This window comes from Rhinoderma darwinii, chromosome 7, assembly GCF_050947455.1.
Source record: "Rhinoderma darwinii isolate aRhiDar2 chromosome 7, aRhiDar2.hap1, whole genome shotgun sequence".
NCBI lineage: Eukaryota > Metazoa > Chordata > Amphibia > Anura > Rhinodermatidae > Rhinoderma > Rhinoderma darwinii.
Window position 1 is genome coordinate 657,891 of NC_134693.1, and position 18,579 is coordinate 676,469.

Here is an 18,579-nt window from a genome sequence, read left to right on the forward strand (position 1 = left end):
CCTGTATATTTCCTGTATACTGTATGTGTATATTTCCTGTATATTTCCTGTATACTGTATGTGTATATTTCCTGTATACTGTATGTGTATATTTCCTGTATACTGTATGTGTATATTTCCTGTATACTGTATGTGTATATTTCCTGTATATTTCCTGTATACTGTATGTGTATATTTCCTGTATATTTCCTGTATACTGTATGTGTATATTTCCTGTATACTGTATGTGTATATTTCCTGTATATTTCCTGTATATTTCTTGTATATTGTATGTGTATATTTCCTGTATATTTCCTGTATACTGTATGTGTATATTTCCTGTATATTTCCTGTATACTGTATGTGTATATTTTCTGTATATTTCCTGTATACTGTATGTGTATATTTCCTGTATATTTCCTGTATACTGTATGTGTATATTTCCTGTATACTGTATGTGTATATTTCCTGTATATTTCCTGTATACTGTATGTGTATATTTCCTGTATATTTCCTGTATACTGTATGTGTATATTTCCTGTATACTGTATGTGTATATTTCCTGTATATTTCCTGTATATTTCTTGTATATTGTATGTGTATAATTCCTGTATATTTCCTGTATACTGTATGTGTATATTTCCTGTATATTTCCTGTATACTGTATGTGTATATTTCCTGTATACTGTATGTGTATATTTCCTGTATATTACCTGTATACTATATGTGTATATTTCCTGTATATTTCCTGTATATTGTATGTGTATATTTCCTGTATACTGTATGTTTATATTTCCTGTATATTTCCTGTATATTTCCTGTATACTGTATGTGTATATTTCCTGTATACTGTATGTGTATATTTCCTGTATACTGTATGTGTATATTTCCTGTATACTGTATGTGTATATTTCCTGTATACTGTATGTGTATATTTCCTGTATACTGTATGTTTATATTTCCTGTATATTTCCTGTATATTTCCTGTATACTGTATGTGTATATTTCCTGTATACTGTATGTGTATATTTCCTGTATATTTTCTGTATACTGTATGTGTATATTTCCTGTATACTGTATGTTTATATTTCCTGTATATTTCCTGTATATTTCCTGTATACTGTATGTGTATATTTCCTGTATACTGTATGTGTATATTTCCTGTATACTGTATGTGTATATTTCCTGTATACTGTATGTGTATATTTCCTGTATACTGTATGTGTATATTTCCTGTATATTTCCTGTATACTGTATGTGTATATTTCCTGTATATTTCCTGTATACTGCATGTGTATATTTCCTGTATATTTCCTGTATACTGTATGTGTATATTTCCTGTATATTTCCTGTATACTGTATGTGTATATTTCCTGTATATTTCCTGTATACTGTATGTGTATATTTCCTGTATACTGTATGTGTATATTTCCTGTATACTGTATGTGTATATTTCCTGTATATTTCCTGTATATTTCCTGTATATTTCTTGTATATTGTATGTGTATAATTCCTGTATATTTCCTGTATACTGTATGTGTATATTTCCTGTATATTTCCTGTATACTGTATGTGTATATTTCCTGTATACTGTATGTGTATATTTCCTGTATACTGTATGTGTATATTTCCTGTATATTTCCTGTATATTGTATGTGTATATTTCCTGTATATTTCCTGTATATTGTATGTGTATATTTCCTGTATACTGTATGTGTATATTTCCTGTATATTTCCTGTATACTGTATGTGTATATTTCCTGTATACTGTATGTGTATATTTCCTGTATACTGTATGTGTATATTTCCTGTATATTTTCTGTATACTGTATGTGTATATTTCTTGTATATTGTATGTGTATATTTCCTGTATATTTCCTGTATACTGTATGTGTATATTTCCTGTATATTTCCTGTATACTGTATGTGTATATTTCCTGTATATTTCCTGTATACTGTATGTGTATATTTCCTGTATATTTCCTGTATACTGTGTACATGAATGGTTCTCACCTTAGTCTATTTGGAGTTGGCTTAAATCCAGCGATCCCACAGAAGCTGGCCGGGAGACGGACGCTGCCAGCAAGGTCACTTCCAATGCCAAGAATGGAACCTCCACTGCCAATCAACGCCCCTTCCCCCCCGGAGGAGCCTGCGGCCGCCTTGGCTTTATTATGGGGGTTTAATGTGAGTCCATATATTGGGTTACTGGTTTCATAGCTGAAAGGGAAAGATGGACAGGGTCATAATTATCCTTGTACTAAGACGCCAACACCCCATGTGTCGTACAATTGAGGACTATAGAGCTGGGACCGCACCAAACGCCCTTCTAAGGGGGTCAATTACCCGGCAAACGAGCGCTTACAGAAGGCTCATTCCCCATAATTACCCAGTGTAAACAACGAGCAGCCGAACATCAGCTTGACTTAAGGTATGTTTGAAGCCTTTTGCTATCTATGACCTCCCACCACCAGTAGCCAATAAGAGACCACAACTTGCAATTGGTGTAAAGGCCACAGCAGCCATTTATTAAATACACAACTTTATACAATAAAATAGCAGAACACATAACACATCATAACACTCCATAATGATCATCCTGCTCTATTTCCAACATTCTCCAGATAAAGGATCCTGGAAGGCACTTGAGTCATTAAATTTAACTCCATCCTTTCCTTGTCAGGTCTGGACTTCTTGCCCTACAGCCGTGCTGCACCTGACCCGAGGGCACCAACCATCTCCAAGACCTCCCGTCCTGGGGACCCTGCCCATCAGGAATGTATGAAAAACCAGCTGGGTAACCCCTCCCCAGCCCCTCCAATACTATCCAGGGTTAAACGCCCCGAGTTCTTTCCCAACAATCTCCTATTTTGTTCTCTTTCTTCCCCCATTACGTGCCTTCAAAGACCCCTCCTCCTGCCGCCACGACAATCATGTGTGACACCTTACACATGATTGTCCCTCCACAACCGCAGGGCTTTCTCCAGGCCGTCCTTGATGTCCAGGGTCCACATATCCAGCCCTACTTCATTCAAATGAACGCCGTCCGCTCTCAGAAAACCAACCTCAGCCCCCTCCAACTCTCTATGCCGCACCACAACACCGCCATTGCGAGCCACAAATTTTCAAAAACCACTTTGTTAACCTTTGCCCTGGCCCGATTCAAACTGTGCACCAAACGGGACTGACGCCAAATGCTGCGAGCCACAATATCCGACCAAATAATGATCAATCCCGGAAATGACGACCATAAACGCAACAAATCCAGCTTAACATCCCGCATCAAATCCCTAGACGACCTTATACCCAAATCACTGCCTCCAACATGCACGACCAGAATATCAGGTGCTCTATCCAACCCTGCGTAGAACTGGAGCTCCGGTAACAACCTGCACCACAGCATGCCCCGCAGACCCAACCATCTGACCTGAACCTCGGACTGATCCAGGCCCAACTGTCGTCCAGCCTGACGAACATCAGCATGCACACCTCCCCAGTGCACGTAGGAATGCCCCATGATCCAGACTAAGCAGGGACCTGCACCTAGAACAAAACAGTAAGGTAACAACTCCATGTCCCACCTCCAGCACAACTCATCCACACCGCCTCAAAGCAAATGAGGCCACACATAAAGCCTGTATCTGTCTGACTCCCACCTACCGATCTTCTTGACGATCGCCGTAGATAAACCCCACCGAGCTGCTTCAGTAGCTGCGCCAATCCTAAACGAGTGAGAGCTAAACCTGCTCCACCTCTGCCAGACAACAGGAGACAGTTTTTGAAAACCTGCCAAAACTGAAATTTTGACAAAAACCGACCATCTGCATGAACCAACAAGGATGCCGGCCCCTCAGGCCTCACTGCAACAAACTCCCGAAAACAGTGAACCGGGCAACACCCGCGACTGTTGTAATTCATAGAAGCGCACCAAGAAACCTTTTCCCTCTTGATCTGTCTTTGATCGACGAAGCAAACAAGATAAGCAGGAGCCATCCAAATCCACATCAGCGTACAATAAACCCCCCGCCACACTCTTACTGGCCGACACCAACTCCGATATCCGGAAAGCCCCAAAGAACGCCAAAGAAAAAGCAGCGAAAATAAACGTACTTCAAACCCTGTGAGTATATACAGTGAAGTAAATAAGTATTTGATCCCTTGCTGATTTTGTAAGTTTGCCCACTGTCAAAGACATGAATAGTCTAGAATTTTTAGGCTAGGTTAATTTTACCAGTGAGATTATATTTTAAAAAAAACAGAAAATCACATTGTCACAATTATATCTCTATTTATTTGCATTGTGCACAGAGAAATAAGTATTTGATCCCTTTGGCAAACAAGACTTAATACTTGGTGGCAAAACCCTTGTTGGCAAGCACAGCAGTCAGACGTTTTTTGTAGTTGATGATGAGGTTTGCACACATGTTAGATGGAATTTTGGCCCACTCCTCACTGCAGATCATCTGTAAATCCTTAAGATTTCGAGGCTGTCGCTTGGCAACTCGGATCTTCAGCTCCCTCCATAAGTTTTCGATGGGATTAAGGTCTGGAGACTGGCTAGGCCACTCCATGACCTTAATGTGCTTCTTTTTGAGCCACTCCATTGTTGCCTTGGCTGTATGTTTCGGGTCATTGTCTTGCTGGAAAACCCAGCCACGAGCCATTTTTAATGTCCTGGCGGAGGGTAGGAGGTTGTCACTCAGGATTTGACGGTACATGGCTCCATCCATTCTCCCATTGATGCGGTGAAGTAGTCCTGTGCCCTTAGCAGAGAAACATCCCCAAAACATAATGTTTCCACCTCCATGCTTGACAGTGGGGTCGGTGTTCTTTGAGTCATAGGCAGCATTTCTCTTCCTCCAAACACGGCGAGTTGAGTTAATGCCAAAGAGCTCAATTTTAGTCTCATCTGACCACAGCACCTTCTCCCAATCACTCTCAGAATCATCCAGATGTTCATTTGAAAACTTCAGACGGGCCTGTACATGTGCCTTCTTGAGCAGGGGGACCTTGCGGGCACTGCAGGATTGTAATGTGTTCCCAATGGTTTTCTTGGTGACTGTGGTCCCAGCTGCCTTGAGATCATTAACAAGTTCCCCCCGTGTAGTTTTCGGCTGAGCTCTCACCTTCCTCAGGATCAAGGATACCCCACGAGGTGAGATTTTGCATGGAGCCCCAGATCGATGTCGATTGACAGTCATGTTGTATGTCTTCCATTTTCTTACTATTGCACCAACAGTTGTCTCCTTCTCACCCAGCGTCTTACTTATGGTTTTGTAGCCCATTCCAGCCTTGTGCAGGTCTATGATCTTGTCCCTGACATCCTTAGAAAGCTCTTTGGTCTTGCCCATGTTGTAGAGGTTAGAGTCAGACTGATCATTGAGTCTGTGGACAGGAGTCTCTTATACAGGTGACCATGTAAGAGCGGTCTATAATGCCGGCACCAAGGTGATTTGGAGCAGTAACTGGTCTGGAGGAGGCTGAACTCTTAATGGTTGGTAGGGGGTCACATACTTATTTCTCTGTGCACAATGCAAATAAATATATATAATTTTGACAATGTGATTTTCTTTTTTTTTTTATATATAATCTATCTCTCACTGGTAAAATTAACCTAGCCTAAAAATTCTAGACTGTTCATGTCTTTGACAGTGGGCAAACTTACAAAATCAGCAAGGGATCAAATACTTATTTCCTTCACTGTATATAAAGTCTCTTTTACATTTATGTTACACAACACACACTTTGTATGGTCTTTAATTCTATTTCATATCGGCTTATATAAATATACTCATTTCTTACTGACTTATTCTTTAAGTTCTAATCAATAACCCATGTTGTATCAACTTTATATGCATCAACCTACTGGATACATTATTTATTTATTGCGGTATTTCCGTATTTCATCTGCTTGCACTTTCAGCATTTCCCTCATTTACTTGATCTCCCTGTGTCGCTCTTTCATTGGTGGGTGGTGACCGGCCCCCGTCTTCATCGTCCGTGACGTATGCTGGATCCACGTGACCAAGTCTCTCTGACGCGGTTGCGTGCTTCCGGTTCCGGCCCGTCGCGGCTGATGCTTTCAGGGGCGTGGCCACCTCACCGTCCAGGTTACAGCGACCTGTAAGTATACAGGGAGGGTTCTTTTCATTTCATCTAGTACTCACATGGAGTATGGTGGAGTATGCTTGTGCTATAGGTCCGGCCCCATTTAAATAGGGTCTGACTTCGGTCTTACACCACCCCCAGACCAAGTCATTTGCGCTGAATCGCACGTTGGGGTGGGTCTCAGCTGTGGCTCTTCCCGTTATTCACTATGGCTATGTCATATCCCCACGATATGCTTTTCTAACTTTCCCCTCATGTCCTTTTCTATCCCTCCAATGCATATTGTATCATTTGTATGCACTTCATATGTATGTAGCCTATTATTATGCACACTATATGTATGTAATTCATTGTCATGCTTGTGCACTCATTAAACATTGCACGTGTCCATATTGCCTATAGATAACACGTCTACATGTGGTATTTACCGCCTGATTACATTATTCTGATGGGCCATATTTGTATTTAGTAAAACATTCATCTTTACTGACTATTTGCATATACTTTATAAAGCCATTACCAATTCATGTCTTAGTTATTTATGGTTATGTTACTAGCTAAACATATGACTTGCATTGCAGGGCCAATATACATGTAACCAGCTATCTGTGCATTCTCGGGAAATACCTAGTTGAGTTTCCGTTTTTAACTGTTGGTCTATGGATTTTTTATCATCATTATTGTATTGTTCTATTTTCACTACTTTCCTGTTTCTCAGCATCCACTTTTTTTCGGGTCTATTTGTACTTCAAATCCTGACACACAAACCGACCACAATAGCTCACAAATCGCTTCCAAGATCTCAAAGGACACCGGCTTCCTATGATCCCTAAACACGGAACTCCTCCTGAAACCCTTCATTGCCTGCCTGACCATGACTTAAGGTATGTTTGATGCTTTCGCTATCTACGACCTTACATCCCCCAAACCCCAATAAGAGACCACACATGAATTTTGGTGTAAAGGCCACAGCAGCCATTTATTAAACACACCTTTTTTCTGATAAAAGAGCATAACCATAAAACACATCATAACTCCATGATAACATCCTGCTCTCTTTCCCAACTCCAGATAAAGGATCCTTGAAGGCACTTCAATCGTTAAATACCAAATTCCATCGTTTCCTTATTAGGTCTGGACCTCTTACCCTACAGCCGTTCTGCACCTGACCCGAGGGCACCAACCATGTCCAAGACCTCTCTCTCCCTTCCTGGGGACCCTGCCCATCAGGAATATATATCAGCTGGGTAACCACTCCCCAGCCCCTCCAATACTATCCCGGGTTAAACGCCCCGAGTTCTCTTCCAACAATCTCCATTGTTGCTTCTCCTTCTTACCATTACGTGCCTCCAAAGACCCCTCCTCCTACCGCCACGACAATCATGTGTGACCCCTCCTCCTGCCGCCACGACAATCATGTGTGACCCCTTACACATGATTGTCCCTCCACAACTGCAGGGCTTTTTCCATGCCCTCCTTGATGTCCAGGGTCCACATATCAAGACCCACCTCGTTTAAGTGAACACCATCCGCCCTGAGGAAACCTACCTCTCTGCCCTCCAACTCCTTATGCCGCACCACAACACCGCCATTGCGTGCCACAAACCTGCCAACTACCTTGTTGACCTTTGTTCACGCTTTATTCAGGCTATGGACGGAACGTGCCTGCCGCCACACCTTGCGAGCCACAATATCCGACCATACAATCACCACTCCTGGGAAAGACGACCACAACCGCAAAAGGTCGATCTTCACATCCCTCACTAAATCCCTGGACGACCGAATGCCCAAATCATTGCCGCCAAGGTGCACCACTAAAATATCCGGCGCCCTGTCCAAACCTGCATAAAATTGTACCTCCGGTAACAGCCTACACCACAGCATGCCCCGCAGACCCAACCATCTGACCTGCACCTCTGCGTGATCCAGGCCCAACTGCAGTCCGGCCGGACGAACATCTGCACGCACACCTCCCCAGTGCACGTAGGAGTGCCCCATGATCCAAATCAAGCAGGGACCTGCACCTAAAACAACACAAAACAGCAACGTAACTACTCCATATCCACCTCCAGCACATCTTATCACCACCGCCTCAAAGCAAGTGAGGCCGCACATACAACCTATATCGGTCTGACTCCCACCTACCGATCTTCTTAACCATCGCCGGGGATAAACCCCACCGAGCTGCTTCCGTAGCTGCGCCAATTCTAAAGGAATGAGAGCTAAAACCTGCTCCACCTCTGCCGGACAACAGGATACATTTTTTGAACACCTGTGAAAACTGGAATTTTGACAGAGACAACCCATCTGCATGAACCAGCAAAGACTCCGGCCCCTCAGGCCTCACTGCGACAAACTCCCGAAAACAGTGAACTGGGCACACCCGCGACCCTGGTAACTCATACAAACGCACCACAAAACCTCTCCCCTCCTGATCTGTCTTAGATCTACGAAGCAAACAAGAAAGGCAGGAGCCATCCAAATCCACATCCGCGAACAATAAACCCCCTGCCACCCTCTTACTGGCCGACACCAACTCCGATATCCGGAACGCCCCAAAGAACGCCAAAGAAAAGGCCAGTGTAAATAGCCGCACTTCAAACGCCGAAACACAAACATCGCTCAACAAATTACAAATCGCTACCAACAGCTCAAATGACACCGGCTTCCTGTGGTCCCTAACTGCGGAACCCCTCCTGAAACCCTTCATTGCCTGCCTGACCAAAAAGGACTTAGTCACGTCCTCCTCACCTTTCTTCTTAAACCAAAAAGCCAATGCCGACAAACTCCGAGCAACCGTTTGCGTAGACGACCCCTCACTGTACGCCTTTCCTATAAAATACAACAAACACGCCTGCCGATCTGCAATACCCGCCTGCGCATTATCCAACAACGCCTCCCATACCTGCCATACCGCACTGTACCTCTGCCACGTAACCCCAGTAACAGACCTTTCCACGAGCGACATCGCCATTGTCACACCACCTTCCACAGATGCTCTGGACAAGGCAGGCCATGAGACTCCGCCCCCGGCGCCAGCAGACGAAACCTGTCCCACTGTTGACGAGAAAGGGAATCAGCCACAGAATTCAGCACCCAAGGAATATGCACTGCCACAAAATGCGCATTCAACATCAAACCTCTCAAAACTAAATGTCGCAATAGTCGCACGACTGGCGGAGAATTAGCTGTCTGCGCATTAACAGCCTGAACCACACCCAGATTGTCACATACGAAACGCACTCTCCGGTCCCGCAGACAATCCCCCCACAACTCCGCAGCCACCACAATCGGGAACAATTCCAGCAGAGCCAAGTTACGGACAAAACCACATTCATGCCATGTATCAGGCCAAACTCCTGCACACCAACCCGCGCACCAACCCGCGCACCAACCCGCGCACCAACCCGCGCACCAACCCGCACACCACTGCCCCTGGAAATAAGCCCCAAATCCACATGCACCTGATGCATCAGTATACAGCTCCAAGTCCACACTAGACACCGGCTGATACATGAGCACCGACCGCCCATTGTAGCTCTGCAAAAACTCCCCCCACACCAACAAATCGGCTTTCAACTCCGCTGACAGCCTAATGAAATGATGAGGGGAATGCACCCCTGCGGTAGCACCAGCCAATCGCCTGCAAAACACCCGCCCCATGGGCATAATCCTACAAGCAAAATTCAAATGCCCCAACAAGGATTGCAAGTCCCGCAATTGTATCTTCCTCCTGCGCAGCGCACTCGCCATCAACCCTCTCATCTCCAGCAACTTATCATCAGGCAAGCGACACTCCATGTTATCCGAATCAATCATGATTCCCAAAAACTTAATAACCGTCGTGGGTCCCTCGGTTTTTTCAGGCGCCAGAGGTACCCCAAAATCCATTGCCACTCTCTCCATAGTGTGTAGCAATCCTGCACACACATAGGTACCCGGCGGCCCGATAAACAGGAAATCATCCAGATAATGCAGGGCAGATTGCACCTGCGCCTCCCGACGGACCACCCACTCCAAAAACGTGCTAAACATCTCAAAATAAGCGCATGAAATGGAGCAGCCCATCGGGAGGCAACAATCTACAAAATATTCCTCCTGCCAATAACATCCCAGCAAACAAAAACTATCCGGATGCACCGGCAATAAACGAAAAGCGGCCTCAATGTCAGTTTTTGCTAACAGGGAGCCCTTCCCGTATTTCCGAACCCAAACAACCGCCGCATCAAAGGAAGTGTAACTGACCGCGCACAATGCCGGATCAATGCCGTCATTCACCGACTCGCCTTCCGGATAAGACAAGTGATGAATAAGGCGGAATTTATTAACCTCCTTTTTAGGAACCAAACCCAACGGGGAAACCCGCAAACCAGGAACGGGTGGGGAGGAAAACGGGCCAGCCATGCGACCCAAAGCCACCTCCTTCATCAACTTATCAGTAACCAGTTCAGGCCGCGCCAACGCAGATGACAAATTCCGGAAAACCCCTTCCCGTACCGCCGACGTACAAGGAATCCTGAAACCCTCTGAAAAACCCAGAAACAACAACTCTGCCACTTTACTATTTGGATACTCCCTTAAAAACTGAAGCCTCCTTTCCCCCCTCACCGGCGTCACCCCCTCTTCTGCTCAGCATCTCCCTGCCTGCCCTTATGCTTCATGAAGCATCTGGACAAACCATGGGCGCCTCCGCAACTGGAGCACTCGTGCTTGTACCTGCAGTCTGGGCCAAACTTGCAATGCCCCTCGTTGAACTGCCAGCAACATCCTTTTCCCGAGGAAGCTGACCGACCCGCTGCAGACTCCTGCCTGCCGGCCACATCCCGAAAGTCCTGATGCCCCTGCTTAGGAGCCGACATTAATCACATCCACAGACTAATGTCCTTGTGATCCCATCTCAATGAAGTGCGTACCGACTTCCGCTGACGAAACTGTTCATCATACCTCCCCACAGAATCCATGTAGCAAAACAGCGCCGAACAATTCTTTTCGCCAACCACACTGGCCAAAATAGCAAAGGCATGCAGCCAATTTGTGAACGACCGAGGAATCAAGCGATAACGACGCCTCTTCTCCTCCTCCTTCTTACTCTCATCCGGTTTCCACCGGTGCAGGTTAAACTTTTCTAACGGCAAAAATCTCCACATATTAGTCCTTCCAAATCTTCTCCCTAATCTGAGCCTTCAAATGCCCTCAAAACACACATACACCTCGCCCCTCGCAGCGTCAGCCAAACACACGTCATCCACCACTTTTTTGGATGTACCAGCCAACGCATCAACCGACTTATCCACCTCCACCACAGCGCCAGCAACCTGCGCCACCTCGCTAGCAACCGCAACCCCTGCCGCAGCCGCACTTCCACACGCCTCACTAGTTGCGCCCCACACCATCGCTGGAGACTGCCCTACATCCCCTATACCTTTAGCAAAATATCCCTTTATACCCTTAAAAAATTTTGCATATGAGCCACAGAAAACATACCCCCCACATCACCCCCACACATCCCCGGCACCACATCAGTGGTAGACTCACCCGGCCGACCCTGAGGTGACCTCCCAGCGGCCGTATCCACCAATACAGAAGTTCTAGCTGTCAATCGCGGTGTTCCAGTGGGGTGGTAGTCCGGCACCACTCTCGCCCCGTAGTTGTCCGACATCCTGGCCGATGCAGTCCTAGGCCCAGCCGACACCGGCCCGTCCAACGCCCGGCCACCCGCTTCTGGCGTGGCATAACTGGAAAGACAGTCCTGCAGGGCTGTCCTCCGAGTCCTCTTCCCCTCTCACTGACAGGCAAGATGGCCGCTACCCCCCCTTTCCGGAAGGGGCACGACGTCACCAGCAGACCCGGACTGGGTACTTCCGGTCCCCGCAGCACGCCTCCCTGCTCCAGCAGGAGGCGACCGCATCCTCTTATTCGAGCCCGCCTCTTCCTGCGGGCCGGGCATGGTGTCCTCTCCTCTGTTTGATGAGCTCCTCCGGCTCCCGGAACATCGGCGCCGGAGAGGGCCGTCACTTCCGGTCCCGCCATCACTTCCGGCCTTGTCGGTGAAGACAGGAGGAGGGAAGATGGCCGCGGCCCCCCCCTCCTGTCACCTCCAATCCCGCACGCCTGCCGGGATTCCTCCCAGACCTCCTACGCCCTGAGCATAGCGCTCACTTAGGACCCAGAGGAGGAGGGTCCCTGGTGGGGCTCCCATGGCGCCCATGCGTCCCTCTGCACTCGACGCTCCCGCCGCTGGATCAGGAGGAAGAGCCCCAGAGAACAGCTGCTCCAGCCATCCAGGACCGTGCTGCAACGCCGCGTCTCTGATCCTGGCCATCATGGACTCCAGTGAAGCATCAATGATAAGGTTGTTATGATGGGGTAGGGAGACAGACAGGTGAGCCCTAATCTACCCGCCACTCAGTCCCTGCCTACTTGCAACGGCCCGTCCTAGGCGACGGCGTACAATTGGGCGACGGTCCCTACGCTCAATAATTGCACGACAGACAAGGGTACACAGAAGCTAAGGGAAATGGGGCAGTTGACCACAGCAACACCGTGAGCAACAAGAGTAGTGAACGAGCCGAGTCAAACCAGGAGTGTACGAGGTACCAATCGCAGAGCAGGAGCGTAGTCAGTAAAGCCAGGGTCAAAATGAAGCAAGGTCAATAATAATAGCAGGAGCAGCAGAGCCAGGAAACAGGAAAGAATCACAGGCAAAGGAGGAGCAGGAAATGCAGGTATAAATAGACAGAGGGCGGGAGCTAGCTCCGTCTGGCCAGGCTGTGATAGGCTCTCCCACTCCTCAGCCTCCCAGCCTGACTGGTAGAAGATCGTGTCACTCTCTCAGACTTAGGAGCAGGTGCAGACCGATTACGCACGGGCGTCGACACAAAAGCTGTGTCTGGCAGATCCTTTACAAAGGTAAGTGAAATATAATTTTTATTTTATTTTTTTAACACTGTAGCGTAACACACAGAAAATCTTTCTCCTGTTGTCCAGCGGGAAAGAGGGCTGCCTCTATCCCACATGGACTTATATGCACTATACTCCTCCCACCACATATAGATACATTCCTATACCAGCCCCCCTATACTTAACCCGTAAAGGATCTGCCAGGCACTTCTGTGTATACGCCCATGGGTAATCAGTCTGCACCTGGTTCTATGTCTCTGAGACTGACTCCATCTTCCACCACTCAGGATGGCAGGCTTAGGAGTGGGAGAGCCTATCGCAGCTTGGCCAGACGGAGCTAGTTCCGCCCTCTGTCTATTTATACCTGCCTTTCCTGTTCCTCCTTTGCTTGTGATTCTTCTCGTGTGGTTTCCTGGCCCTGCTGCAGCTCCTAGCTATTTGACCTTGCTTCATACTGACCCCAGCTTTCTGACTACTCTCCTGCTCTGCGTTTGGTACCTCGTACATTCCTGGTTTGACTCGGCTCATTCACCATTTCCCTTTGCTTGTGTCCCCTTGTCCGTTTGTCTGTCGTGCACCTACTGAGCGTAGGGACCGTCGCCCACTTGTACCACGTCGCCTAGGGCGGGTCGTTGCAAGTAGGCAGGGACTGAGTGGTGGGTAGATTAGGGCTCACTGTCTGTTTCACACCCCCCTGTCATTACATAATCACAAGCCCGTATACCTAGGCTACCCTGGTCCCTCACTCTATTATGGACCCCCTTGAGACCCTGGCTCAGCAAATGCAGGGTCTCTCCCTACAGGTCCAGGCCCTGGCTCAGAGGGTCAACCAGCCTGACGCTGCCATGGTTGTACCTCTCACCTCACCTCTTGAACCCCACCTCAAGTTGCCTGACCGGTTCTCAGGGGACCGGAGGACTTTTCTCTCCTTTCGGGAGAGTTGTAAGCTCTACTTTCGCTTAAAGCCCCACTCCTCAGGTTCTGAGAGCCAGCGGGTGGGTATAATTATGTCCCGGCTCCAGGAAGGGCCCCAAGAATGGGCCTTCTCCCTGGCCCCTGACGCCCCTGAACTTTCCTCCGTTGACTGTTTCTTTTCTGCTCTCGGACTCATTTATGACGAGACTGACAGGACTGCCTTTGCCGAGAGTCAGCTGGTGACCTTACGTCAGGGTAAGAGACCTGTGGAGGAGTATTGCTCTGACTTTAAGAAGTGGTGCGTAGCTTCTCGGTGGAATGACCCTGCCTTAAGGTGCCAGTTTAGGTTGGGTCTGTCGAACGCCCTGAAAGACCTGCTAGTTAGCTATCCCTGTTCTGACTCCTTAGACCAGGTTATGGCTTTAGCGGTACGACTTGACCGACGTCTCAGGGAACGACAACTTGAACAGTTTTGTGTTTTCCCCTCTGACTCCCCCATGATGCCTCCCGAGGTCCCGTTGCTTCGCTCTTCCACGGAAGACTCGGAGATACCTATGCAACTCGGGGCCTCCGTGTCCCCCCGACAATGTAGAGAGTTCCGCAGGAAGAATGGTCTCTGCTTCTATTGTGGGGATGACAAACATCAAGTGAACAACTGTCCTAAGCGTAAGAATGCAGCCTGAGAACTTCCGTGCCTAAGTAATCATCGGGGAGGTCACTTGGGCGCACAGGTATTTCCCGTAAATATGAAACGTAATAAAATCTTGCTTCCCTTCCAGGTCTCTTTTGGTGGTAGGTCTGCTACCGGCAGTGCCTTCGTGGATTCAGGGTCTTCTGCTAATATCATGTCTGTGGAATTTGCTATGTCTCTAGCTATGCCTTTGATTGATTTGCTTAAACCTGTCCCGGTAGTGGGTATCGACTCCACTCCCCTTGCTAATGGTTATTTTACTCAGCATACCCCTGTTTTTGAACTCCTTGTTGGCTCCATGCATTTGGAGCAGTGCTCTGTACTGTTGATGATGGAATTATCGTCCGATTTGGTTTTAGGCCTTCCCTGGTTGCAGTTGCATAATCCCACGTTTGACTGGAATACTGGGGAGCTTACCAAATGGGGGTAATGAATGCTTGACGTCATGTTTTTCTGTTAATTCTATTTCTCCCCCTGAGGAGGTGAACACGCTACCTGAGTTTGTTCAGGACTTCGCTGATGTTTTCTCTAAAGAGGCCTCCGAAGTGTTACCACCTCATAGAGAATACGATTGCGCTATCGATTTGGTACCAGGAGCTAAGCTCCCTAAGGGTAGGATATTTAACCTTTCTTGTCCCGAACGTGAAGCCATGAGAGAGTATATCCAGGAATGCCTGGCCAAGGGTTACATTCGCCCCTCTACTTCTCCGGTAGGTGCTGGCTTCTTCTTCGTAGGGAAGAAGGATGGTGGTCTTAGGCCATGCATTGACTACCGTAACTTGAATAAGGTCACTGTAAGGAACCAGTATCCCCTTCCTTTGATTCCTGATCTCTTTAATCAGGTTCAGGGGGCCCAATGGTTCTCTAAGTTTGATCTACGGGGGCGTATAACCTTATCCGAATCAAAGAGGGGGATGAGTGGAAGACTGCATTTAACACGCCCGAAGGTCATTTCGAATACCTCGTCATGCCCTTTGGGTTGTGTAATGCCCCCGCGGTCTTCCAGAATTTCATAAATGAGATTTTAAGAGATTACCTGGGGGTATTTCTTGTAGTGTACCTTGATGACATACTTGTGTTTTCCAAGGACTGGTCCTCCCACATTGAGCATGTCAGGAAGGTGCTCCAGGTCCTTCGGGAAAACAAACTGTTTGCTAAGACCGAAAAATGTTTGTTTTCGGGTGCAATAGATACCATTTTTGGGTCAAATCCTCACTCCTCATGAATTCCGCATGGACCCCGCCAAGGTCGAGGATGTGGTGGAATGGGTCCAACCTGCCTCCCTGAAGGCGTTACAGTGTTTCTTGGGGTTTGCTAATTATTACAGGAGATTTATTGCTAACTTCTCGGTCATCGCTAAGCCTCTTACGGACCTCACTCGCAAAGGTGCTGATCTCCTCCACTGGCCTCCTGAGGCTGTCCAGGATTTTGAGGTCCTTAAGAAGTGCTTTATCTCGGCCCCGGTGCTGGTCCAGCCCAACCAAATGGAGCCATTTATCGTGGAGGTTGACGCATCCGAGGTGGGAGTGGGGGCTGTCTTGTCCCAGGGTACCAGGTCCCTCACCCTTCTCCGTCCCTGTGCCTACTTCTCCAGGAAGTTTTCGCCCACTGAGAGTAACTATGATATTGGCAACCGCGAACTCTTAGCCATTAAATGGGCATTTGAAGAGTGGCGCCACTTCCTGGAGGGGGCTAGGCACCAGGTAACGGTCCTTACCGACCACAAGAATCTGGATTTCCTAGAATCTGCCCGGAGGTTAAACACGAGACAAGCTCGATGGGCGCTATTTTTTTACCAGATTCAACTTTTTGGTTACCTATAGGGCTGGGTCTAAAAATATTAAGGCCGATGCACTGTCGCGTAGCTTCATGGCCAGCCCTCCTTCGGAGGAAGATCCTGCTTGTATTTTGCCTCCTGGTATAGTCGTTTCTTCGATTGATTCTGATTTAGTCTCTGAAATTGCGGCTGATCAAGGTTCAGCTCCCGGGAACCTTCCTGAGAACAAGCTGTTTGTTCCCCTGCAACTCCGGCTAAGGGTACTTAGGGAAAATCATGACTCCGCACTATCTGGTCATCCAGGCATCCTGGGTACCAAACACCTTATTGCCAGAAACTATTGGTGGCCTGGGTTGCCTAAAGACGTTAAGGCCTACGTCGCCGCTTGTGAGGTTTGTGCCAGGTCCAAGACTCCCAGGTCCCGACCAGCGGGCTTACTACGTTCTTTGCCCATTCCCCAGAGACCTTGGACCCATATCTCCATGGATTTTATCACCGATTTGCCTCCATCTCAAGGCAAGTCGGTGGTGTGGTTGGTAGTAGACCGCTTCAGTAAGATGTGCCACTTTGTGCCCCTCAAGAAACTACCCAATGCTAAGACGTTAGCTACCTTGTTTGTCAAACACATCCTGCGTCTCCATGGGGTCCCTGTCAATATTGTTTCGGACAGAGGGGTACAATTTGTTTCATTGTTTTGGAGAGCTTTCTGTAAAAAGTTGGAGATTGATCTGTCCTTCTCCTCTGCCTTCCATCCTGAAACTAATGGCCAAACTGAGAGGACTAATCAGTCTCTAGAACAATATTTAAGGTGTTTTATCTCTGACTGTCAACATGATTGGGTCTCATTCATTCCCCTCGGCGAATTTTCCCTTAATAACCGGGTCAGTAACTCGTCAGGGGTCTCCCCCTTTTTCTGTACTTTTGGGTTTAATCCACCGTTCTCCTCCGTTTCACCTGGTAGTTCCAACAATCCCGAGGTAGAGGTCGTTCATCGGGAACTGTGCACAGTCTGGGCCCAGGTTCAGAAGAACCTAGAGGCGTCCCAGAGTATACAAAAAACTCAGGCTGATAGAAGACGTTCTGCTAACCCCTTGTTTATGGTAGGGGATCTGGTGTGGTTATCATCTAAGAACTTGCGCCTTAAGGTCCCGTCCAAGAAGTTTGCTCCCCGGTTTATAGGGCCGTATAAGGTCATCGAAGTCCTCAATCCTATCTCCTTCCGACTGGAGTTGCCCCCATCTTTTCGTATACACGACGTGTTTCATGCCTCCCTCCTTAAACGCTGCTCCCCGTCCTGGGCTCCCTCGAGGAAACCTCCTGTTCCCGTTCTCACCCCTGAGGGGGTGGAATTCGAGGTGGCCAAGATTGTGGACAGCAAGATGGTCCAAGGCTCCCTCCAGTACCTGGTCCATTGGAGAGGATACGGGCCTGAGGAGAGGACTTGGGTACCCGCCCGGGATGTTCACGCTGGGGTATTATTGGTCAGGAAGTTCCACCTTCGTTTCCCCAATAAACCAGGTCCACTTAGAAAGGGTCCGGTGGCCCCTCATAAAAGGGGGGGGGTACTGTAAAGGATCTGCAAGGCACTTCTGTGTATATGCCCATGGGTAATCAGTCTGCACCTGGTTCTATGTCTCTGAGACTGACTCCATCTTCCACCACTCAGGATGGCAGGCTTAGGAGTGGGAGAGCCTATCGCAGCTTGGCCAGACGGAGCTAGTTCCGCCCTCTGTCTATTTATACCTGCCTTTCCTGTTCCTCCTTTGCTTGTGATTCTTCTCGTGTGGTTTCCTGGCCTTGCTGCAGCTCCTAGCTATTTGACCTTGCTTCATACTGACCCCGGCTTTCTGACTACTCTCCTGCTCTGCGTTTGGTACCTCATACATTCCTGGTTTGACTCGGCTCGTTCACCTCTCTTGTTGCTCACGGTGTTGCCGTGGGCAACTGCCCCATTTCCCTTTGCTTGTGTCCCCTTGTCCGTTTGTCTGTCGTGCACCTATTGAGCGTAGGGACCGTCGCCCAGTTGTACCCCGTCGCCTAGGGCGGGTCGTTGCAAGTAGGCAGGGACTGAGTGGTGGGTAGATTAGGGCTCACTGTCTGTTTCCCACCCCCTGTCATTACATAACCCTTTAAATCCCTATACAAATAGCCTCGCACTTAATAGCCTAAAACCCAAACCACCTTGTCATGCACTCTCTCCATTACGGCT

The 18,579-nt window shown here is 47.9% G+C and overlaps 1 protein-coding gene across 1 annotated transcript in view; it reads right to left on the reverse strand.

Annotated features, from left to right (window-relative positions):
- The window catches only part of LOC142656999 (vitamin D3 hydroxylase-associated protein-like), a 142,213-nt gene that overhangs the window by 51,744 nt on the left and 71,890 nt on the right, over positions 1 to 18,579 (reverse strand). The window contains exon 5 of the mRNA XM_075832050.1: positions 1,993 to 2,199. Coding sequence (XP_075688165.1) covers positions 1,993 to 2,199 — 207 coding nt within the window. The remainder of the gene's footprint in view (positions 1 to 1,992; positions 2,200 to 18,579) is intronic.